A 25,691-nucleotide genomic window follows, 5' to 3' on the forward strand; every position below is an offset into this window, starting at 1 on the left:
GTATGATTTAGTATGTAGCAGGAAATATGTACGAGGCGGTCAGAAAGAGTGTAACCTCATAGTACCTCAGCCAATGGGGAAAGAGGAGGGATGTGCGGCCGGGGCCAGGGATCTATAAAAATGGGAATATTTTGGGTTGAAACTTTGGAGAGAACCAAGTTTTGATAGCTTCTCTCCCCGCTTATTGCAATAAACGAAACAAAAGGCCTTCATTGTGTCTTGGCTGGTTATTGGTCAGGCGAGCTTGTCTCTGGTCATGAAGGAAAGTGGCCAGGAGCGCATAACAAACTGAAAAGATTAAGATAACTTTGGGACTCAAAGGGAAACTTTAAAAGGGGCCTGGCTGACTGCCCAGGGAAATAGATAAGATACATAACCTTGAGAGCTCTGAAACAACAGCTGTTAAAGGCTCTGTGTTCCCTATCTAGAAAAAAAATTATCTCTCTTGGATTTTCTAAGTATAAAGCCTTTAGTTTGAAATACCAATATGGATGAAGGCCAGGAACAAAATTTCTTTATGGATAAAGAAATTCTTGCTATGTTGAAAACACTAATTCAAACTCTTACCACTACCAATGAAATACTAAGAGGCTATGTGAAGGAACAAGAAGACAGCCTAGATATGAACGCCCAAACTTTGACCACAACTAAAGAACCATCTATACAAAATACAATAGAAAAATGAAACATTCAAATACTATGACAGAAGAATCTACAATTCAACAAATATTGATATTTGAAAATCGAGAAAAGGTATCGACAACTTGGAAAAAGGAAAAGGTTTCTTATACAACACAGAAGGAACTAGAGGATCTGGAAAAAGAACAGTTGGATGAGAAGACAAACAATTCAGAACAACCACGTCGATATGGAAGAATAAAGAGACGACCCACTAGACCTACAAGTCCTCTCAAAAAAATGGCAACCGGATGGTTTTGCCAATATCAATTAATATACATGATATTACAAGGAGATTGGTTCAATGACCCAAAAACAAGGACATGGAAGATGATTTGGAAAAGGAAAAAAGGCAGAATAAGATTCAAGAATGGAGTTTTGACCATCTTATTGAAATCTAAAACAGAATGTACTTAAATAGATAAGCTGTGCATGTTGAACACAAGACATTGTTATGAACTGACATAAAGAAAAAATTTTGGTCATTAAAATGTAGCAGTATAAATACTAATAGCTAACTTGAATATTGATTTGTGCATAAAGGTCATGTAAAGGTGAATAATGTAGATAAGCTAAAATATTATTGTTGAAAGTAATAAATAGGTCTATATGGAACATTAAAAATGAAAATTATCAGTTTAAGCATAATCATGATTATGATTATGATAGCAGATACAAAGAGGAAGAGAGGAAGTATTAAATACTGAAATAAAAAAATTGATTACTACTTAAAAAAGCAAAACTGAAAATTAGCAAAAAGGAAGGATATCACATTGTATCCTTAATTTGTTGACGTAGAGGGTGAGAAGTTAAGTAAACGGGATGTGTATTTTGAATATTAGATTTTGTGAGGAATGGTGATAGATGAATTGGGAATATATTAAAAATCTTGGGAATGATAAATATCAAACATTAAATCTAAATGTTAGTGGAAATTAAAATTGAAAAATTTATTAGGTCATTGATTGTCTAAAAGATTATATGTTAAAACAACTAGAATATGTGTAAAATAAAAACTATGGATATATGTACGAAAGTTATTTTTTATGCGATTGGATAAAACAAAAAGACAGTATGTAAGAAGGGAAAAAGAGAGGAAATGTTTATGGTAGCAATCTGAAATCTGTACTAATGATATCTGTATGTAATTGAATTACTACTACCCAGCCACCATGCTGCTTTTCAAATATGTGAATGCAATATTAGAAAATTAATAAAATTTGTAAAAAAGGGCTTATTTTTGGGTGGGGCTTATATTAGCCCCCCCAAAAATCAGGGTAGGTCTTAGATTAGGGGAGGGGCTTGTTTTCAGGGAAACACAGTAGATCAGGTTCAGATAAAGTCCTATGAAAATTACAGAAATCTGGAATATTAGAAAGCTTCAACTCTTCAGGATAGGACAAGTGAAGAAACAGACATTACAAGAGTTTATTGGAGTTCTATTATATTGTTATAGGTTATAAAAACAAAACCTTGATTTTACTAAAAAAAATGATGATGAGGCCATTCTGAGTTTCTTGTTCATCTTAGTCCCAGAGTAACATAGAAGCAGAACTACAATACCAGAATTCTATCCCTAGCAAAAAAAATCTGCTTTATAAATTCCACCAGGGGTGCCCACAGAGGGGACAAGGGACACAATAATATCACAAATATCTTGACATCATAACCCAAATGATACAAATAATATAATTTGATCATATTACCTCATGCTATCCACAAATACGAATTGTACCTTCTTTGGGCTTTTTATTTGAGGTTCTCCCTGTTCCTGAGACTTTGTATTTGAGGTTCTTCCTGCTCCTATGTACTTTGACCTGAGCTTGAGTGTGCCATTTTGGTCTACTAACGGTGGTGGGTTAATTGTATTATTTCTTAAAGGTCATGTTCCTGTCCCTGGGAGTCTTTGCTTTTCTAATCCCATCAGCAAAAACCTTTGGGGCTGTGGCTGAATAAGTGGCCCCAAATCTGCATTTCTAAAAGCTGGCCTGCTTGGGGGAAGGAGACTGGGACTGGTTTCTGCCTAAGATTTTTCTCCATTATTCCTTTGGGGAAATATAATATTCTGCCTTTTTTAATATTCCCAAAAATATTTCCTTCTCTAGAAGGGTACAGGTGGGTGGGTGCTGACTTCCAACACTTATTTAATATCCTATCGCTGAGTATTGTTATCTTATGGTTTATGATGATTGTATTTTGATTACGATCACAATTTATCACTTGTTGCTTGTACGTATACTGAGAGCTTACGCACCAGAGGCAAATTCCTTGTGTGTCCAATCACACTTGGCCAATAAAGAATTTTATTCCATTCCATTCCTATTCCTATTCCTGTTTAATTTTGCTGGTGATTGAATGTTTATTTTGCAGTTGCAGGATAAAATACTGGTTATTTTCTTACCATTGTCTGGTTAATTGGGCAAGGAACTAATGGTTGGGAATGATTTTTTTTTTCTGTGAAACAAACTCAAAACGAAGCTCAAAAGGGTTGTTTCCAGCTCAAAACATTTCCAGAGTAGCTGGATGAGCTCTCGGAAGCACTGGCAACTCCACATGAAGCATACATTTTGAGTTCAACCTATTTTGTTCATGAACACCGCATTGGGTACCCCAAGTGATAAGGAGTTTCTGCACTTCAGGAGTGTGAAGGTACCGCCACAAACAACGCAAAAATAGTTAAGAGGACCTCCTCCGTGACTCATACTATCCAGCGCTGAACTGAAATCCAACAACTTTAAATATCACAAACGACTGGAAGTCAAGGAATTCTTCAGTCAACTTCGCCCCAAAAAGGATCACGAATTACTTTTCGCCGCTTCTCAAGGCAAGCGCGGGGAACTGCGCCTGCGCACTCCCATTGCGGTTCGGCCGTTCCGCGCGCTTGAGCATCATCACCCTCCCCATTAAATGTAAAGTAAAACACCTTCGGCTATTGAGGGTAGGGGTGGGGGTGAGGAAGGGATGCTGGGCACAGGGAACGGGCGTGAGGTCATCACTAAGCGCCGTTTTGAAGGTAGCAGGCTTTCTTGAAAAGTCCAGGGCCGCCCGGCTCCTGGCAAAAGGCTCGACGCGTCCTTTTGTCGTCATCACTGTCGCTGTTGCTGTCGTCATCGCCGCCGCCGCCGCCGCCGCCGGGTTCCTTCTGCCCCAGCGCTTTAGCCCGCAGCTTGTTTTGCCGCTGCCGCCCCTCCGAAGGCGCTCCGAGGGCTCGCGCCTCGTCGGAGCGGGCACGCGGGTAAGGAAACCGCGGGAAATCGGGGCTGGCTGGAAGATGCTCGCTCGCCGGCCCGCCCGGCTTCCTCTCCTCCACCCCCTCCCCCTTCTCGCCTTTGTCTCCATCTCTTCCTCGCAGTTCGGCTCAGCCGCGGGGAAAAAGCACGCCGGGAGGGGAGGGCGCTCGCGTGGACGGGGGTACCGAGGTGTTTCCCCCCCCTTGCCCCCGCGTGGTCGTGGCGGTCTGGAAACCCGGGTGGGGGCCGTGCAAGCGATGCCAAGGGAAGGCGGCTGGGGAGGCTGGGAGAGATGCGAGGAAGATGGTGGAAAAGAGAGGGAAATCGAATAAAAGGGGAAATTTTTTTGGGGGGGGGGTGGCCGGAAAAGCGGTGAGGGGAACCCTCGAGAGACCGGGGGTGGGTGGGGGGGGGAGATTAAGGCCTGCTCGATTCTGGAGAGAAATCGTGTTGCAGGAGAGAGAGGGGAGTTGCGTGTCGATGAACGAGAGTTAAGGTGAAAAATATGCTGTTATGTGGGATTCGCGTTTCCAACAAATGATGCGGGGGCGGCGGGGGGGGGAGAGAGGAAATCACGCCAGAGGGGAAGGCAACCCGGAATGATCCGCCCACAGGTGAGGACGAACGCCTTTCTGAAGAGAGATAGATGCCCTTGTTACAGATTGAAGATAACCCACCTTTTCACCAGGTAGAATAGAATAGGATACTTTATTGCCACTTTAAATGTACACTAATTGGCATACCTTAGAATGAAAATTCGTCCCATACAGCTCTCAAAGTGGTCACCACCTCCAATATACACTACATAAATATGACCCCCAAAAATCACATGTACCCACATAGCCATCTTTCTAATGCAGGTGTATTAAAAAAAATATTCTGTAGTTGTTACGCATGCATTTAAAAAACCAAAAGAGAGAGTATAAATAATGCTCCATGGTCATGATCAGGGCTTTTTTTCCTCATAGAATGCTCAGAACGGAGTTCCGGCACCTTTTTTGGACGGAACCTTGTAGGGTAGGCAAGGCGGGTTGTATGACATGTGTGAGTTCCGGCACCTTTTTCTTTTACAAAAAAAAGCACTGGTCATGATACAAGCCTTGTAGCATTTCGATGAATCTTCTAGGTCAGGGGTAGGCAACCTCGGCTCTTTTATGACTCATGGACTTCAACTCCCAGAATTCCTGAGTCAGCTATGCTCAGTCCATAAGTCATAAAAGAGCCGAGGTTGCCTACCCCTGTTCTAGGTAGTCCTCTTATCAACTCACCCATATATATAGAAAGGATGGTGATGAAAAAAAGTTTACAATCAGTTCTTGCATTTGTGACCTTTACTGGTTGTAAAGCAAAGGAAAGCTGAATGAAGATCATAAGCACAGGGACAGTTTGCTGATCACTAAATGAGGACTACCTTTACATTTATTATACACAAACCTGTGCAGTATAATGAGCTAGGTTTTCTGCTGTAGCAGGATGTGCAGTCTTAGTTATAGAGATGATCTGAAATATTTTGATTAAATGATAAAAATGTGTTAATTGCAGTTTCCTGTTGGTGTCTTATGACTATCACTTTGTTGGTTGTTTCTTATGATTTATCATTTTGTTGCTTGCATGTACTGAAAGCTTACGCACCGGAGACCAATTCCTTGTGTGCCCAATCACACATGGTCAATAAAGAATATTCTATAAAAATTAGTCGGTTTGAATTATGGTATGTTTTTATTTAAATACAGGGTTGAAGGTTGTTTGCTGAGTGTTTTATGGTAAAAATAAATTATGTGAGAATAAATTCAGTGTTTAACAATGATTCAATGGTGACAGCATATAAGGCAATTCCTCTTGGGTTTTTTAATATATTTTTTATATCTTTTAAGTAATTCTTGGGTGAAGTTAGAGATCTGTTGGTTGGAAACATGAATATACCTGTATATTCAGAGGATGCTGTGTTGGCTAAGACCAGCAGTTAGTTCCAAAAATGTTAGCATATGAACATGTTAGAGGAATATGGAACTACAAACTAATATATCAAAGTTTGTGAGAGTTGTGTTTGACAGAAAAAATGAAATAAAATATTATAAAGTATACATTCATGGCAAAAACTGGAGCAAATAATGGCTACCTGAATCTTAGTAGATTGTTCCCTGAAAATAGAAAAACAGATGGAGGAATTTTAAATACAAATGCTGATAATAAAATTCTGGGTAGTTTGTGGCCTATTGCAGGAGATATTATATATTAAAAATTTAAAATGGGTATAAAAGCATGCTTCTGTCTAGTTTGTTATATGCAAATAAGAATTGGTTATGTCATGAAAAATATAAAAGTAACTTGAATGCAGTGTGGATGTGGTATTAAATATGAATGTGATAAAACAAGTAGAGTCAAAAATTGATGTAGAAAAGTACCTTGCAGTTGTTTAGTCATACAGAGAGAATGAATGAAATTTCAAATATAAAATAAGTATATGAATGGAGAATATACTTCCATAAGTATATTCAGCTTCACTCTTTTTAGGGCCCTCCATGTAGGCTACTCACATTAAAAGCATTAGTGTTGAAACTAATAGTTTTGTCAAGGGTAAACTTATACAAACACATAAACTTCTTTGTGTTATACAAAAGGTGAATGCCCTTAAAATGTCTGGACATTGTACTAAATTGTGCCACAACCTTAATAGTCTGGCTCAGAGTTTCAGATAAAAACTTTGTGAGTGCATTTGAATTTTATTTATAGGCAGAAGCTTTCAGAGTTAGAATATTTGTGTCAACTCTGCAACAAACCTGGCTGAAGCCATTTTGCTCGTTTTCAGTTGCCACAAGAATGGGAGGAAGGCTATGGAATTTTTATGCTGGTCTAAACAATTCTTTGTCCCATGGGAATCAAGGTCATTTCTGTTTGTTAGGCTGGGGGGGGGGGGCTGAGCCTTATGCTAGAAAGCCCGCCAAACTATTCTATTGGGAAACATAGTTGATTGCATAGTACTGGAGTGTGAAGTTTAACTTTGTATAATGTAACTTTTGGGAGGCAATTTTAGTCTTGGTTTCATTTTTGACTGTGCAGATACTTTGTAACAAATAAATATGTTCTTAGAGGAAAACTCAAGCCTCAGAGTTCTTTTTTAATTGGTCTCATCTATTGGAAGATGACAATTTGCTATATACACATCTTTGCTACACAGAGGAAAAATTGTGAAATTAGTTGTGGATTTATACATCAAGTACAAATGAATGGGTTTGTCAGGGCTTTGATGGTTTCTAATAGAAATTAGGATAGGTTGTGTCTTGTATTGATTATTAATGTTTAAAGTTTATTATATTTGTATACCGCCCTTCTCCTGAAGGACTCAGGGCGGTGAACAGGGCACATATAAAATACACGGTACAAAAGTTAAAAGAGAATTAAATAGAAGCCCGAGTTAAAACAATAAATAATAGTATTTAAAAAACTGCAATAAAAACCCCAACACATCCCCCATCAGGCCAGGCCGGCTTGTTCAAATAAATAGGTCTTCAGATCGCGTCGGAAGGAGCGAAGGTCAGGCGCCGTCCGGAGCTCAACCGGCAGCTGATTCCATAAGTCCGGGGCGCCCACAGAGAAGGCCCTCCCCCTGGGGGCCACCAGACGACATTCTCTGACCGGTGGCACCCTGAGGAGACCCTCTCTGTGGGAACGCACAGGGCAGAGGGAAGTTGACGCCGGCAGCAGGTGATCCCTGAGGTACTCCGGACCCATGCCATGTAGGGCCTTGAAAACCATTACCAAAACCTTGAATCTCACTCAGAAGACAACTGGTAGCCAATGCAGCTCGCGGAGCAGAGGTGTAACATGGGAGTATCAGGAAACTCCCAAGACAACTCTCGCGGCTGCATTCTGTACCAGTTGGAGCCTCCGAGTGGTCTTCAAGGGAAGCCCCATGTAGAGAGCGTTGCAGTAGTCCAGACGAGAGGTCATGAGCGCATGAGTGACCGTACACAGGGCATCCCGGTCCAGATAGGGCCGCAACTGGCGCACCAGGCGAACCTGGGCGAAAGCCCCCCTAGTCACAGCTACTATGTGATCTTCCAAAGTAAGCCGTGAATCTAGGAGGACTCCCAATTCGCGAGCCCTATCTACGGGGGGTAAAAGCTTACCCCCCCATGGAAAGAGGTGGGATATTCTGAATATCCCGGGATGCTGGTATGCACAGCCACTCAGTCTTGTCAGGGTTGAGTTGAAGTCTGTTCCTCCCCATCCAGACCCGAACCGCTTCCAGGCAATGGGACATCACGTCAAGGGCATCACTGGGGTGGTTTGGGGTCTAAATGAAAAGCTGGGTATCATCAGCATACTGATGATACCTAACTCCAAAACCACGAATGATCTCACCCAGCGGTTTCATGTAGATGTTGAACAGGAGAGGCGAGAGGATTTAATAAATATAATGGTATAATATAATATAATATAATAATAAATGGTAAATAAAACTATTTCTTAACAAAGCACAGAAATAAATAAAGCAGAATGATATCAAAGGCCATCTAAATTTCAGTTAGCTTTTCATTAAAAAGCAGTTGGCTTGGGAGAATAATAGCTATTACAGAAAACAATGTTTTATAAAATCAAACTATACTGAGGAAACAACATTCAGTTCTTTTCTATATGACATTTACTCTGCTTATTTTATTTGTTACTATTTTATTCCACAGGACATATTATAAAGAAATACACATATGGAAGCAACAGCTATGAGGGTCATAAATTAAATAATTGCAAACAATTTTCAATCTGAATCGTGATTATTTTGTTTTTAAAAATGATGTAATTTTTCTCAAAACTATTTGTAAGCAATGTCATATATTTACACCATCATGGTAATAGTTGTGCCTGAGTTGAATATTTGCTTCTGTGAGAATATGTCTTTGTCTCAATCCTATTGTACAGGCAAAGGGAGTTGCCAGGCACATTTGTTCAAAATGAATTTTGAATTTCTTCTGTCATAGTAGTTGTGTCTCTATCCAACTCCTAGAGCTTACTATATAGAAGCAGATACATGTAAAATTAAAGTTCTTTTTATTGGATATTTGGGAGATAGAAGCAGAAATAGAAGTGCTTATGTTCTCCTTTTTATGACAACTTATGATAATTAATTAGGCTATCCTGTAAAGTAGTCCTTGATTTACCACCACAATTGGAACAGGAATTTCTATTGTTGAGTGAAGCGGTTGTTAAGTGAGACATTCATGTGACCACTTCATTCAATGACTGTAATCCTGGCTTTCCAAACTGCAATCATCAAATAATCCTTCAGGTTGTTAAGTGGAGTGCCATGGGAGAGGGCCCCCACCCCATCATGCCCTGGTCCACTTTCCTTTGACTTTGTCTGCAGCTGCAAGCATGCCCAGTGATGCAAAGTGCAGCTTTCCTACAAGGTTGCCTCTCCCAGGTCAAGCACACACAAATACACAAAGGAATGGTTTGTTCTCTTTACTAAACAAGATTTGCAAATACACACTTGAAGTATAAACACAGATTCTCCCCTCTGAAAGTTAATCAGGTTTGGCTTACAAGTGTTCCAAATCAAAATGGCACCTAGGAGAGTAGTCCGAGGGTCAAAGCATTTGGCAGATTGTCAGCCAAAGTGAGGGTTGCAAGATTTACAACTCAAGGCACAGTGAGTAGGAGTTAATGGGCTGTCGTCAACAACCAAGAGATTGTGATTGCTACTCCATTTTAATAGAAGCAGTCCCTGTGTAACTCATTTTAGTGGCTCGACTCCTTCAGTGCAAGCAGTTTTATGGAGCACCTTTGTCCTGCACTTTTTGCAGCCCATCAAGCTCTTGCATTGTGATGGAGTGGTAATCCCACGTCCTCAATTTCAGAGAGCGATGGCAGCTGTGTCTGCTGTTTTTCCCTACCTGCTTCGCTGGCTTGGATGGTAATCTATCCGGTGGCAATGGAACCGACTGCTCATCTGTCAGCACTTCTAAAGCTGGTTCTGGTCTGACTGCTTGTCATTCGTCCCCACCGGTACTGGGCCATGGCATGCCACCAACTGGTCCGCAGAAACAAGCAAAGCCCCATCCATGGGATGCAGGCAGCACACAAAACCATGCACTCTCCGGTCCATGGAAAAACCTTTCTCCATGGAACTGGTCCCTTGTGCCCAAAAGGGTGGGGACCTCTGGGTTAGGGGAAGCAGTTAGCGTGATCACACAATTGTAGGGTGTTGGGCAAATAATTATAAATGCAAAAAGGTTGCCAAGAATGGGGTCATGATTGGGAGGGTTCAGCGCAACATTTTATGACAGCTGGAAAAAGCTTTTGGGATTGTAAAGCATCCTTTCAAATAGTTATTAAACAATTGGTCATAAGTTGAGGACTGTCTGTATATTTTCAACTTTATCTATCTCAAAATCCCAAATTCAACTAGTATCTATATAGATGATTGTGCACGTTAGGAAGAATTAAGACTGATAATTGATATTTGAGATGAGGCAATTGTTTTCAGTCATGAGGGGGGAAAAACCCAATAGTTATTTGGTCATGTTAAACTATATTGCACTTGTTACTTAATCCTTCCCTTGGCCACATCCTTTTCATGGATTAAGGTAGAGGTAGTCCTTGTCTCACAACACTCATTTTCAAAGTTACAATGTCACTGAAAAAAGTGAGTTACAACCACTCTCCATATTTATGACTGTGGCCACATCCCCACGGTCACATGATCGAAATTCAGACACTTGGCAACTGGGCTTGTATTTACAATGGTTGCATGTCCTGGGATGATGTAATGACCATTTGCAACCTTCCCAGCTGGCTTACAACAAGCAAAATCATTCATTTAATGACTGCATGATTCACATAACACCTACAGTGATTTGCTTAACAACTGTGGTAACAGAGTTCATAAAATTGGATATGACTCATTTAATACTGTAACTGTCTTGCTTAGCAATAGAAATTTTGTGGTCATAATTCAAGGACTACCAATATAAGAAAATGCCCCTGTAGTGGTTTCTGAATGTTAAAATCCATCTGTATTTCACACAGGCACCCATTTAACTAATATAAATATTTTGGCTCCATAATTGTTGACTGAACAGACTGGTACTGGATCAAGACAATATTATACATCTATTTAATGATCCAGCCTGGCTGCGAAATAACTGCTTGAGATAAATAGCTGGCCAAATTCTTCAAATGAAGTTTTTTTTATAATATGTAGGAACATGTATTTCTCTCCGAATTACAAAAATAGCCAAGTCTTTTGTCCAGACTTGCAGAGATACTTTATAAGCTTCTCCTGTCAGATAGGTATCATATTCTCCTGTCTGGGTATGGGAATATGATGAGTATGTATGTACAAGATTATTAGTGGAATGCCTTTCTAATGATCCAAATATCAGATATTTGTCTAAAGTTTACACTGATTGAAATCTTAAATGTTTGCAGTGGAATAGTTTTGTCTGTAAAAATACACAGGGGGATGGGTTTATTTGTTTTTGTTTTAGAGTGATCTTTGGACTCTTTGGAATGATGATTAGAGTTTATAAATGCCTAATATGTTAGTATGATATATTAACTAAGTAAATTATACCTTATTCAACAAACATTTAGACAGATCTTGGCTTTGTATGACATGTGTACCCAAAAATAGTAGAAATGGGAACAAAAAGGTAATATTGATTCATGGGGACTCCATTTTTATCTAAAACATGTCTATACTGCTTTTTCAGGACTCATGCTTTAAGGGTCGTATAAAATGGTATAAAATCATGTATTAATAAAAAGGAAACATTGGTAATGTTTGAAACTCTGGTTGTTAAAGCAGTCACTAAAATTAATTTAATCTTAGAATTAAGATAGTATTGCAGACAGAATTATCCAATATAATACGTGTAAGGAATGTATGAAGAGAGTAAACATGAGTTTTTCTAGCATCTTGCAATGAAGGCACTTGTCTTAAAATGTACAGCATTAAAACAGTTTGGAAAGAATTATCTGAAAAAACTAGGGCAAGATTAGAGCAGTGCTGACTGATAACCACAGTTGAAGCTTGCTAAGATACACACCTTAAACTACATTATATCGTTGATCATCTTCATTAATAACCTGCCTTATTTTTTTCTCCAGTTACACTTCGTTTATGAGGGGCCGTTATAATTCCCACCTATTTTAAAATTGAACATTATAAACTGGCAGAAGTGAAGCACAAAGACCATGAATTCATTTAATTTGGACCGCTTTCGCTTTGAGAAGAGGACCAACGTTGAAGGACAGAATGCTCCATCTTCAGATTCTCCTGAAGATCAAAAAGCACCCACAATTCCTTCTCCTTCAGAAGATCAGGCTACTATTGTTGGTGGAGAAGATAATGATGATCATACTAGTGAACCAACCTCTCCAGCATCTGATGTGTCTGAGGAAACTGGTAAATCCTGTTTTGTTTTTTTCTAATTTATAAATTAATCGAGTCTCTACGTACATCACTTTACTCCTCTAGAGAACACTTCAAAATAAATTACACTAAAAACAAAAATACTGGTATTCTCTAGAAAACTATTTAGTTATTTTTTAAATTGCAGGATTCAATCTGGTCGGTCACTAGGACCAGAGATTTTATCTTCCAAACTTTCAGACTCATACTGGAGCCCATTTTTAGGGAACTTCTCTCTGTAATCTATCAAATCCTCTGCATGGATTGTCCCTGTGACTATGTAGAACAGACAGGGAGAAAGCTAACCACCAGATTGCAAGAACACAGGCAAAAGGTCATACGAGGAGACCCGAACTCATTGGTAGCCTCACACTCAATTTTACAGCTACTAAGATTGTTGGATGAGGAGGCCCTAAAACAGCCAGGGAAGTGATTGAAGCCTGGGAAACAGACCCCTCGTCAGTCAAAGGAGTCACAATTTACGACCAGCCTATCAAATACTTATTAGATGAGAGCTGGGCAGCACAAATAAACAACAGCTAATGACTTAAAATCCAGCCACCCAATCCATCTGAAAAGCCACATACAACAGGCACTAGAAATGCCACACAGAGAACAGCACACACTCTGCTAGAGAGAAGTCTCCTGAAGATGGGCTTCAGCACAAGTCCGAAAGCTTGGAAGACAAAATCTCCGGTCCCTGTGACTGACCCAGATTGGATCCTGTAACATCCTGGGATATGTATATTCACCTTCATTCATGATTTATTAAATTACTACACTGCTCATCTCACTAATACAGTGACTCTGGGTGACTTATAATAAAAAGCTAAATAGTACAAAAAAACCCAATTAAAATTAAAATAAAAAGTTAAAAATCAAAGATAATGGGCATCCTGGGCATGAGAAATTTTAAGGCCCCAGTTAGGTGACAATTCACAGCAACCTCATTCAAGCTGGTAAAATCTTTTAAGTAGCTAGGTCTCAATTTTCAGTCTTCTGACTGCTGGCATATTGAAAGAAAAAAGCTTCTAGTAAAAGCCCTGAAAGCTTTCTTTGCAATTGCTAGATTTTCTGGTCAGTTTGGTAACAATTATGTTTCAGCAGCTATTTAAAACCAACATTCTGAGTTTGCTGCTACCGTATTTCCCCCAAAATAAGACCCAGTCTTATTTTTATTTTATTTCTTGCCTCCAAAAGAGGCACCAGGTCTTACTTTTGGGGTTTCTTTTCCACTCACCTCATGGTGGCAGCACTGATAGCCCCACCTAGCCGGCCCACTTCTGTGGCTGAAGGAGCAGCTTCATTCTGCAACTGAGAATGGAGCTCCGGCCTGCATTTCGAAGTCAGAGGTCTTCTGGAAAGGCCTCTGCAGCTGAGAACCAAGCTACGGATTGAATCCATAGCTCGGTTCTCAGTTGAAGAGGCCTTTCGCAAAGGCCTCTGACTGCAAAATGCAGGCTGGGGGATATTGCAGAAGTGGCCCGGAGAGACGCAGGTGTCAATTCATGGGAGGCCTGGTAAGTGGGTGCAGGGCACATGGGGCAGCTCAATCCCACCACCCTACCCCAACACTAGCTTGATTTTTAGGCATGTGCCTTGCCCCAAAACTTAGGCTTATTTTTGGGGTAGGGCTCATATTAGGCCCGCCCCCCAAAATCAAGCTAGGGCTTATTTTGGGGGCAGGTCTTACTTTTGGGAAAACACGATATGTTAGTGCTTAGTTACATATTTATAAGGAGCCTCTTATTTTAGAAGCAATCCAGTCAAAATTCTTGAAAATGTAACTACAAGTTCCTTTTTCAACTTCCGATGCTCCAATATGCCTTAAATTTAAGGCCTGATTAAGACTGTATTCTCTTACATTGTCTTGACTGAAGTAAGTCTAAGTTGCCCAAGTACTGAATTAATAAAAGTCCACTAAATAGTAACTAAGCGTATTATTAGACTGTCCAGCTATCTCAATACCTGAAAATAAGCAGCTGATTTCAACCTTGGCCTTTGAAAAAGCTGGTGAGAATATGATTCTGCAGACGTATAGAAGATGAATAATTCCTGGTGGGTCTCCATCTTGACTAGATTCTTCTCAGAAATAGATAAAGCATGTGTTGCACCTATATGCACTAGAAACAAAGTATAATACACCTTATCTTTAAAAAGGGCAAATGAGAACAACCTGCCGATTATTGCCCGATTACTCTGCTAGATACTTCTTCTATGCTATATAAAAGTTTCTGAACAAATTAGAAGATTGGGAGGAAGAACAAAACTCTTGTATCCAGAACAGGCAGAGTTTAAAAAAGGATATAACATAGTAGGTTATTATGCAATAAGGACTTTGAAGATCCTTATTGAAAAATATATCAATAGGCTACCTCTGCCATTGACAAATCTTAACTATGGGAAAAATTAGCTATGACAGATATCGATAAGCACTTTCTTAAACTAATCGTTGAACTACATACAGTTCTGACATTTCAGGTAGAATAAGAATAGCCCCATAGCGGTCCTTGTCAGACCCTATCTTATTGGAGAGAGGAGTTAAACAGGGCTATTTAACACTCCTTTTCCACCTGGCTGACCTGGACTGACAGGCATTTTAATTATATTTACAATTTTTAATTTATTTTTAATTTTTAATTTTAATTTATTGCACAGATGATTTTAATTTTATTTTTATCTTAATTTCTGTACTTATTATATGTTTTGTTGTTAGCCGCCCTGAGTCCTTCGGGAGATAGGGCGGGATATAAATCCCATTAATAAATAAATAAATATTTACTCGGCTCATTTATCTTCTATATTAATGATACTGTACTGGTTATATTATCCTTCTGGGTGACCAAATTTTAGAAGTCCTCAGAACAGCTGTAGCTGTTAGAAACCATTTGATCTTTAAACAAAGGTTTCCATTTCCTTGACCTCATAGATTACATTATTAGTCAAAATCTTAAAACAATTAGTTTTGTTTATAAATTTTCTTAATCTTTAATTTTTTTTTGGTTATTGTTCAAGAGATGTCTGTTTATAATCCATTCTGAATTTATTGAATGCTTTGGTGCAAATATTCTTGAGAATAAAATATTCTTGAATCAGACTGAGTGATGGTTATATAAACCAGACAATTTTGGGAAAACACATGTTTCATTGGAAGTCTAATGAAACATAACCTATATCTGTAAGTTATGTTTTATTGAGTCCAATGCACTTCAAGTTACAAGTTCTTTCTTGATTTCCATCTTGCTATATTGGTAAATCTTTTTAGCCATATGTTCCTATTACAGTTTGTCAATAACATTTCACCATGCTTCACATATCAAATGTGTGTGTTCACATTTGTCTTTGCCATCACTGATTTAAGAATTCACGGTTACGAACAATTTTTTATTTTATCATTGTATCACAAAATACACCTTAGTTACAAAAAGCATTTTAATTCTGTTTATGAATAATGCATATTTTGTATCAATCATTCTGCTTCCAAAGATGACTCCAGTATTCCAGAAACTCCTGAAGCTAAGAGGACAGTACAACCAAAGTATTTTAAATTTAAGAAAGATGTTATTGAATTGTCATCTGAAAGTGAAGATGAAGAAGTACAAGTGAAATACAACAATACAAAGCAATCCTCGGTTTCTAGAAGGGATGTTATTATAATGTAAGTCTTTACAACTTCTTTCAGATTAATTGCTTATTTTAAAAGTAACAATCCAGAATCTTTAGGATTTTATGTTCAGGTTTCCTATGATACAATATAAAATTTTCAGCATAAAGGTAATAAGGTAGCAAATCAGGAATTTTTGTGAACTTAATGGATATAGCCCTGAATTAAATATAGAAATTCATCATAAGGTTGTTTTTAAATAGTAACACTGTGAAAGTTGTCAAGGAGATGCTAATATGATAAGATACATTATGTAGAATGCTGTCATTAATCCATATCGGGTCTTTCTACAAAAGTTTCTATTATTAAAGTTCAAATATTCTTGCTGACATACTGGTCTTTGTGCATGAGGTCTCACCTCTCGTGCAAGTGGAGCTGCATGCATATGCCTGCTCGCCGCCACTTAGATGGCCCATTCCAAACAGGCTGCGTCCCAGGACCTAAAATCCTGAGCTAAAAAAACACCTACTACATCAGCTAAAACATTGTAAAAAGAATGCAAACAATTTTCTTAGACTAAAAAAAATAAAAATTGTTCCTATTTTTAATAAAAAATTTAAATAGGGCTAGAATTTAACTATTATCTTCTAATGTCCAACCTTTGTTACCTAATGTCTTTTTATGTATTTTATCATGTAATTTTTTAATTCTACAGTAAAATTGTCATAATAATTTATATCAATATTTACAGTTCTGAACCTTCTGATGACGAAGGTGAGAATGTATCATCAAAGTCTCTCCATAAAAATGGTCCAGCTGAAATGTCAGATGACACAGAGGAAGAGGAGGAGGATCTGAATTACTGTAAACTCCAAACACTAAAAGAACTTTTTCCACAAAAAAGTGACCAAGCATTATTAAAGGTACAGTTGTTGTTGTTAGTTGCGAAGTCGTGTCCGACCCATTGCGACCCTATGGACAATGTTCCTCCAGGCCTTCCTGTCCTCTACCATCTTCTGGAGTCCATTTAAGCTCACGCCTACTGCTTCAGTGACTCCATCCAGCCACCTCATTCTCTGTCGTCCCCTTCTTCTATTCCCCTCAATCTTTCCCAGCATTAGGCTCTTCTCCAGTGAAAGGTACAGTATTATGATATAATTATCAGGAAATCTCCATGCACATATCTTGAATGTTTGAAGATAAATCTTTTTCAGAGATTTCTTGTCTTCTCTTTCCCTGTATTTCAACAGCCTTAATCAGAATATAGGTAGTCATTAGTTGAATGGTTGTAAGTTAAGAACTGCCTGTATTGGAAGGAGAATAACAGTGATGTATTCAGTCTCTCTCACACACACACACAAACATATGTTCTTTAGCAATGCCATTTGGAGATTACTGAGTTTCCTGTGTGGAAATGTAAGTTATAGTACTAGAAAAGAGTGAGAAACTGAGGTTATTTGCTGGGTAACAGATCAAGAAACCAAGAAATTCATTCTTCTTTACACTAAGCCACAAATTTAGTAGACCCCAGCCTATAACGGTAGGCTTAAAAATGTGGGATAGACAACATCACCACCAGACGGATTTGTAAATGGCTGACAAATCACACTCAATAAGTAGTCCTCAATGAACTATATCTAGATGGAAGGAAGGAAGCAGTGCGTACCCCAAGATTCTGTTTTAGGCCCATTACTCTTCAGCATTTTCATAAACAATTTAGATGAAGGAATAGAAAGGAAACTCATCCAATTTGCAGGGAACATTAAACTGGCATGAATAGCCAGCACCCCAGACTATAGGCTCAAGATCCAGATGGATCTCAATAGGCTTGAACACTGGGTCTTATCTAACAAAATGAAATTCAGTGTAGAGAAAAGTAAGGTTTTACACTTAGGCAAGAAAAATCAACTGTGAGAGGGATCTTGGTGTCCTAGTGGACAATCACTTAAACATGAGGCAGCGGTATGTGGTGGCAGCAGCCAAAAAAACCAATGCAATCCTAGGTTGCATTAGCCGAGGGTAGAATCAATATCACATGAAGTGATAAAGTACCACTTTATAAAATCTTAGCAAGACCACATTTAGAATACTGCATGCAGTTTTTGTCACTGTATTATGAAAAAGAAGTAGACCCTGAGGAAAGAGTGCACAAAAGAGCAAGATTCGAGGGCTGGATGATTCGAGGGCTGGAGGCTAAAACATACGAAGAATGGCTTCAGGAAGTGGGTATGTCTAGTCTAGTGAAAAGAATCTAAGAGAAATTTCAGTGAGAACAATTAAACAGTGAAATGGCTTAAAGGCAAAGGTAAAGTTTCCCCTGCACATGCGTGCTAGTCATTTCCGACTCTAGGGGCCGGTGCTCATCTCTGTTTCAAAGCCGAAGAGCCAGCGCTTGTCCGAGGACGTCTCCGTGGTCATGTGGCGAGCATGACTAGACGCCAAAGGAGCATGGAATGCTGTTACCTTCCCACCGTAGTGGTCCCTATTTTTCTACTTGCATTTTTACATGCTTTCAAACTGCTAGGTTGGCAGAAGCTGGGACGAGTAACAGGCGCTCACTCTGTTATGCGGCACTCAGGATTCGAGCCGCCAAACTGCCGACCTTCTGATCGACAAGCTCAGCGTCCTAACCCACTGAGCCACCGCGTCCCTTGAAATGGCTTACTGGTTGCTTAAAAGCCTCACTGGAGACTTTTTAAAGTAGTTATTAAAGTACTTATGCCATATTATATTTTTCCACAAATTCTGTTTTAAAATGGCTCATTGCATTTCCAAAAGATAGGATTTCATAGCGAATTTTTTAAAGTAATAGTGATTTTAATTTAGAAAAGAAATATTTTTTCTCAATTTTCTTCCTGTAGCTCATAGAATCAACAAATACAATGGATGAAGCTATAGCTGCTGGTCTAAAATTGTTTGATGAAGGTATACAGCTATATTTTATTCTCATATTTTTTGTAATTGACATGTTTGATATAACTATTTCATCATACCCTCTTATCTATTCTTCAACTTATATACAGTTACTGACATCAATATTAACAAAAAACTTGCATAAAATGCTAAAACTTTTATAGAAAGAAAAAAGTCCAAATACACTGCATATAATGTCATGTGTTCTTAAACTCTTTTCCCCATTGTTATGAGAATTGTACTGCACCTTTTAATATTAAAATTAAGTATCAATAGTGACTCATTGCTAAATATACCAAAGAGGTGGTTAGTTCCTAATGTGCATGTAATGCTTTACAAAAACCAAACAAATTAACATCATTTTATGCATATAAACATATCCTTAAACTAAAATATATTTCATAATACACTGCATGTACAAAAATCTATTAAAATTGCTTATGTTGAAACCTTGTACACACTTTAAACAAAATGGCTATTTCAACTTCACAAGGACTTTTTTTGTTTTGATGTGATTCTTTGTTTCCCCATTGCCTTCAGCTGCTGCTTTTTTTAGCAGTTTTAACATAACACTAAAATTTCAGATCTTTTTTTATAGTAACTGACACAGACACTATAGTGGATGTTCGTATGTACAAAGAGGCAAGAATAAACAAGTCTGTAAACAATGGGCAAGTTTTAAAAAATCAATTATTGAACACCTGTTTGTCAAAAGGGGAGAAATTGTTCATTTTTTCTGAAAGACGACAGCTGATTACATTGTGAAAATAAAACAATGTAAAATAAATGTAATTAATTTATTTGATTAATTTGAACTAATGGTACTATAGCCATGAAATATTTCCCATATCATATTAAATGAGATTTAGAATTTATATTATTTAACTATTTTGATATCCTGAAATAGCAATAGCACTTAGCAATAGCACTTAGACTTATAAACCACTCCATAGTGCTTTACAGCCCTTTCTAAGCGGTTCACAGAGCCAGCTTATTGCCCCCAACAATCTGTGTCCTCATTTTAACGACTCGGAAGGATGGAAGGCTGAGTCAACCATGAGCTGGTGAGACTCGGAACTGCCAAACGGCCGGCAGCCAGCAGAAGTAGCCTGCAATACTGCATTCTAACCACTGCGCCACCACAGCTCTTATGACATAATACAAATAACCATAATCGCTTGGGTATTAGACTGAAAGTCCTTTTCAAATATTAATTTAATATACTTTTTTGACTTATAAAAGGATCTCGAAAGAGGAAGCTTGATGAAGGTGCGATGGATCCTTCTGAAGATAAGGATGACCAAAGTGCAAAAAAGAAAAGACTTGATCCCGTGAGCATTTAGTCATATTGTCTATAAATACCAGAACTCAAGTTAAGAATAGAACTCAGTAGCAAAAGCAAAAGATCGTAAACTTCACTAAACTTCTGATAACCCTATTCAGAAGTGGAAAAATTCCTCCTTCAGACCCAGAAGTCTTCATTGATGACACTGGCTTAATATAAGGGATCATGCTCCACTTCCTGTGCTCCTAAATGTATATATTTCATCTATTTCATTTCCTCAGTTAATGGTGATGTGGCTGCTTGGATTATGCCATTAAATGCTAAACATTGTCCTGAGCTTGATTGCACAATTTCTCTGCACCATGCTCTGTATTTGATAGTGACAGGAATGGAATGCAATGGCTGGATCAAGCAGTAGGTAGAGCCAGGACAAAAAACTGATTTAAAATTAATTTAATTAAATAACGAGGTAATATGATTGCTCTGGATCTATTTTAGATTTTTCTCCTGTTGTATTCTAAAATATAATTTGGTATTTTGGCGTTCTCTTGACAGTTCCGAAAGTCCTGGGACCATAGACTACATACAGCTGTCTTTGATTAAAACCTTTTTTTTCAATGAATCAGTAGAAAGTAGATAAAAAAGATGTAGTCATAACTCTGATTAAGCTACCATTACAGATGTGTGTTTGTGTATCTCTCTCTCTCTCTCTCTCTCTCTCTCTCTCTCTCTCTCTCTCTCTCTCTCTCTCTGTGTGTGTGTGTGTGTGTGTGTGTGTGTGTGTGTGTGTGTGTATGTTAAAAGATGGAATTTCCTAATTTCACATTAGTATCTGAAGTTTAATTTTAAGAAAAATAATGTGTGGATCCAACCATTAAGCAGTGCTAGTTTACCAAAATGTGTTTTCTGGTCACTGATTTTTTTTCCCATTAAACGATGGTGTATTTATATTATATATTTGTAGGATTATTTTAATTCTTTTATAAAATGCATAAATGTATATGTATTTATTTAGTAATCTAAATGGTAGAGCTGAATTGCAAAATAAAATTGACCTTTTTTTTTCAACCATAGTTGCAAAATCCTGAAAACCAGTGGGAAAAGCAAGAAAATCTAGTAAACAAATTTCATAAAGAATTTCCTAATTTGGATAAAGAGGTATGGTTGTACTTGACAGAGTATATGTTTTATGCCGATATTACAAATAGATCCATATTAACTGCTGCTGTAGCATATTGCATATCTGTCTATCTGTCGTTTACAATTTTAGGAACTTGGAGCACGTTTAAACTGTAAATAGGGGCTTTTGACATTCCATCCTTCCCTAACCAAGTTTTCAATCTGTCATGAAAGCTGATGGGTTGAAAGTTTCACTGAAATTGAGACTTTTAATTGTATAAACATCCATATGAATTAAGAATTGTTTCAAAATTTTAAATTATATTGGGTTTAGGGTATTTTATATTTTAGTGGTAAGTATTACTTAGAAAGCAAATAATTGCAACAAGATGTGTATGGTATTCCAAGCTATGTTATTTTCAAGGTTACTCTTGTTCCATGTATTCTGTCCATGTTCTTTTGCCAGGACTGAAATTCTTCTATGATCTCTACGAAGCATTTATTTAATGGAATAATGTAGCGAAGTAAGAATACTTCATGCTACAGAGTAGAAAAGTAACATGTCTTCCCAATATCCATTCATTGGCAATGTAACACTGTCTGTCTATCTGTCTTTCTTCTGTGCATTTTAAAAATTTCTCCAAACCTACTAGTATGCTTTTTTTTTGCATGCCACATGATGGATGCTTCTGCTTGAATACGAATTATATTAACTGTAGTCTAGAAATATTGGTATCTAATATCTAAAAGTGAAATAAAATAACCATTGGAAGGTAGTAATGAAAAACTGTTCACATCTTTAGATTACTTTGTTGCTTTTTTTGTACTGCTTATAGAAATCTCAGCCTTTATTAGATAAAATATAAAGACTTGTAGATTTAGCAAGCTGTACATTAAGCTTATAGTTCTAAATACTGAGATTCTTGATGAAACTATACTTACTTTTTAGATGAGATTCTATGCATATGTGCAATTTTGATAACAAGGTCTCTTTGTATTATATGGTTTATTAATCCCGTGTTCATACAAGATTTGTTTATTTTGTGAATTAGGAACTGAGAGATGTACTTCAGGAACATAACTGGATATATCAAGAAGCTTTTGATTCTTTAAAAACATTTATGGAAGATCAAGAGGGTAAAGATATTTTTATTTTAATTAGCACATACCATTTACTGCGTAAGCATGCATCTTATTGCCCACATATTCAGTGAGATGCAAACCAAAAGGAATTTAAAAATTATTCTGTATGGATTTAGCTTAATTTAGTAAATCAGGACTTAACATAAGAGATCTAAGAAGCAAAATAAATTACAGTAATGCAATAAAAATATAAGACATAGTAAAAAAACATACATCAAATAAATGAAGAAAGGAGAATCCTTCCTCATGCAAATAAGTTTTAATCAGACTTAAAACAACAGGATCAGCACCATTTCATGACAGGATGTAGCTTAATGAGACTGAGTGTCACTGTGGAGGAAGCTTTCTTTTTTATTATTAGAAAGAATTTGTGGGAAGGCATATTCTGACAATCTTTAAACATGAATGAATTGGTGTAAGAAGAATTGGCATTTTATGTACTGTGTCCCAACCCATTTAGGGCTTTAAAGGTAAGCCTCAACATCTTGAAGTAAGCTTGTAAGCAAATATACTGCTGTTTTTATCATTTTAACATCCTCAGGTTGAAGATTCATTGTCCCTTTCTGATGTATTTAAAACATCTGAACATTGAGCAAACACACACCATACATACATACATACATACATACATACATACATACATACATACAAAAATCCCTATAGTAAAATCATTTTTGTCTCGGGATTCTTGTCACGTTCAGCTGGGCCTTAATTGAGAAGCTGTGTTCTTAGTATGCTTTTTCAGAAGGGTAATTCATCCTGAAGAGAGTATTCATCCGGTTTCTAGATATGAGGACCACCTATGTTCTCCATCTTTCTGAATTTAACTTATGTTTATCCTATAGCACAATACTGACTCCAGGCACTAGTACAGCAGCTGCAAAGCTTTGCTTGAATTTGATAACAGAAAGATAAATATTTTCACCATAATGATAGAATGAGTACGATACGGCCTCACAGCTTTGTATAGATGGCAAAAAGTATGGCAAATGAAATAATGCTTTGTGAGTCCCCAAAAGGCTGTGGATGTTGAAGGGGTTTTTTGCCCATTAAAAAAAGTATTCCTGGATTCCATTCAATCAGTCTCCATTGACTTACTACTGCTAAACAACAAGATGGGGAAATACTCAAGAATGAAGAACGTTTCTCAAATCCTTCCCATGTATTCTGCCCATGTTCTTTTGCCAGGAGTGAAACTCTTCTATGGTGTATATTAAGCAGTTATTTAATGAAGTAATGTGGTGAAGTAAGGATACTTTGTGCTACAGAGTAGAAAAATAACATGTCCTCTCAATATCCATTCACTGGCAGTGTGATACAGTGCAAGAAGGATTTTCACAAATGAGCGCTACTTCTTGCAGTGCTTTGTCGGCTAAGGTGTCAAACATTGTTCTGAAATGTTCTCTGACTTTTTTTTAGATCATTTCAATAAGAGTGAAATTGGGCAAGACAGCTGCACTGAGTCTAAAACGTTGTTAAATTTGAACAGAAGCCTCTTTTATGGTGCTTTTTTAAAGACTCCTGCTAGATTTATCGGTTTTTGTTTTTTGTCCTCGCTTTTCAAGTTGTTTGTGTCCTTTTATGTTTTTTTACATATACAGATGCACAACATCCTTCAAAGAGTGAAGTTTCAAATGGAAAGAGTCTTTCAGTTAATAATGCCACTCACCACCAAAATGAGACTAAAACGACTCGCCACCCAAATGAGACTAAAACGAGGCTCACAGAGAAATCATCCAAAACTTCTGAGAATGGCTTCAGGAGAAAGGAAAAAAAGAAAAAAATCTGGAGTACTAAAAAGGACTCGCAGGAGCTGCAATATGAATCTGCTTCAGATGCCGGTAGCTCCCTTGATGAGGACTACAGCAGTGGTAATGAAGTAATGGAAGATGGGTATAAAGCTAAGATTCTTAGTTTTCTTCAGGGTGCTTCTCTTGGTGAACTCACTCTGATTCCACAATGTTCTCAGAAAAAGGCTCAAAGGATAATGGAGGTCCGTCCCTTTAATAGTTGGGAAGCCTTGGTAAGTATCTGTATTTTCTTTAAAAAAAATACATCAACAGCATATAATATATTCAAGGGATGTCTTCCTACTAAGAAGGCATACATGTGTCGCTTTGCCTAACCAAGCTAAAGCACTATGATTCTTCTAAGCCAGTAGCTTTTCAAACAGTGTCAGATGACCTAACTTTGAATGTATTAAGGGATGATTTTCTGGAAAAATAGAAGCTGATTGGCTGGCAACACTGTCATTAATTCTTGAGCTCCGAAACTTGGTTCACTTTACTGCAGAAGAAGAATTTAGAGCTTTCTCATTTGTGAAGCTGCTGTTTGCTAGTGTTTTCTGATCTGCTGTAGTTGAAAAACCATACAGAAGTGAAGAATGTGGCAATTTTTTTACTGCAATTGCCTCAGAGAATCACTAACCAACTTGCAGAGTTTTCTCCATGATTGAAATGCCAGGATAAGCGTATTAAGCAGTTGATGAAGAAACTTTGTTATTTATTTTTGATTCCTTATTTTTTTAACTCCTCACTGACTTTTTAATTTTGGTATTATGAACTAAGCAGTTTGGTAATTTTCTTGAGTATTACAAGGGGTTTTTTTTAACTTTCAAAAACAAATTAGAAGTCTTGACATGGAAGTGAAAGAGAGAAAACATACCTGTTGGTGAGTACTTTTGATACTGCTCCAAACGTGTTTGTTTTTTAAAGTGTTTTCAGCAGCTTTATTTCATGCTATTCCACCAAAATGAACAAGTCTTTGGTTTTAGCAGTGTGACTTTGTGATTGTTAATTTTTCAAAGGTAAAAATTGTGGGATTTTGGTATGTTGTCTCTGTGAGGTTTATTTGTCACTGTTTTAGAGAAATTGTTACAAGTAAGCTATTTTATCTAATTCTTCTGATGTTTATCCCTTAAAACAGTATTTCTAGAAATTGAGACCACTGCATTTAAACACTTTTTAAATCCTACCTCTATACATGCTGCATTTTTCTGAATTAGATATTTAACCATATTGGATCCTAAATTGTTTGGGTCAGATTTTTGAATGTAAAAAAAAAATAGTCACACATATTTTAAAGTGCATACATGAAAAATACATGCAGATAGCTTTACAGCAGTGCTGCCTCTGAAATTGTTTTGCCTGAAGTCTTATACTTTGAACAGAACATCTGTCCTTTAGAAACATGTTGAGTTTTGTCTAAACAGCTTCTTTGCAATAGTAATTGCTAAAGGGCTCCCATTCTTTGAAATAGTTCCACAGAATTAAATTGTGTAGGCCTGTTTTAATTTAAACATCT

The 25,691-nt window shown here is 37.5% G+C and overlaps 1 protein-coding gene across 3 annotated transcripts in view; it reads left to right on the plus strand.

Moving 5' to 3' along the window:
- Positions 1-3,789: 3,789 nt before the first annotated feature.
- Positions 3,790-25,691, plus strand: part of SMARCAD1 (SNF2 related chromatin remodeling ATPase with DExD box 1) — a 42,227-nt gene continuing 20,325 nt past the window's right edge. For all 3 annotated transcript variants that reach the window (XM_081332114.1, XM_081332115.1, XM_081332116.1), the window contains exons 1-9: positions 3,790-3,913; positions 12,021-12,318; positions 15,811-15,982; positions 16,680-16,851; positions 18,790-18,853; positions 20,084-20,172; positions 21,201-21,284; positions 22,298-22,382; positions 23,990-24,411. In XM_081332114.1, the coding sequence (XP_081188240.1) occupies positions 12,108-12,318; positions 15,811-15,982; positions 16,680-16,851; positions 18,790-18,853; positions 20,084-20,172; positions 21,201-21,284; positions 22,298-22,382; positions 23,990-24,411 (1,299 nt within the window). In that variant the 5' untranslated portion in view covers positions 3,790-3,913; positions 12,021-12,107. The remainder of the gene's footprint in view (positions 3,914-12,020; positions 12,319-15,810; positions 15,983-16,679; positions 16,852-18,789; positions 18,854-20,083; positions 20,173-21,200; positions 21,285-22,297; positions 22,383-23,989; positions 24,412-25,691) is intronic.

The sequence above is a fragment of the Vipera berus genome (genome assembly GCF_964194415.1).
Source record: "Vipera berus genome assembly, chromosome: 7".
Lineage (NCBI taxonomy): Eukaryota > Metazoa > Chordata > Lepidosauria > Squamata > Viperidae > Vipera > Vipera berus.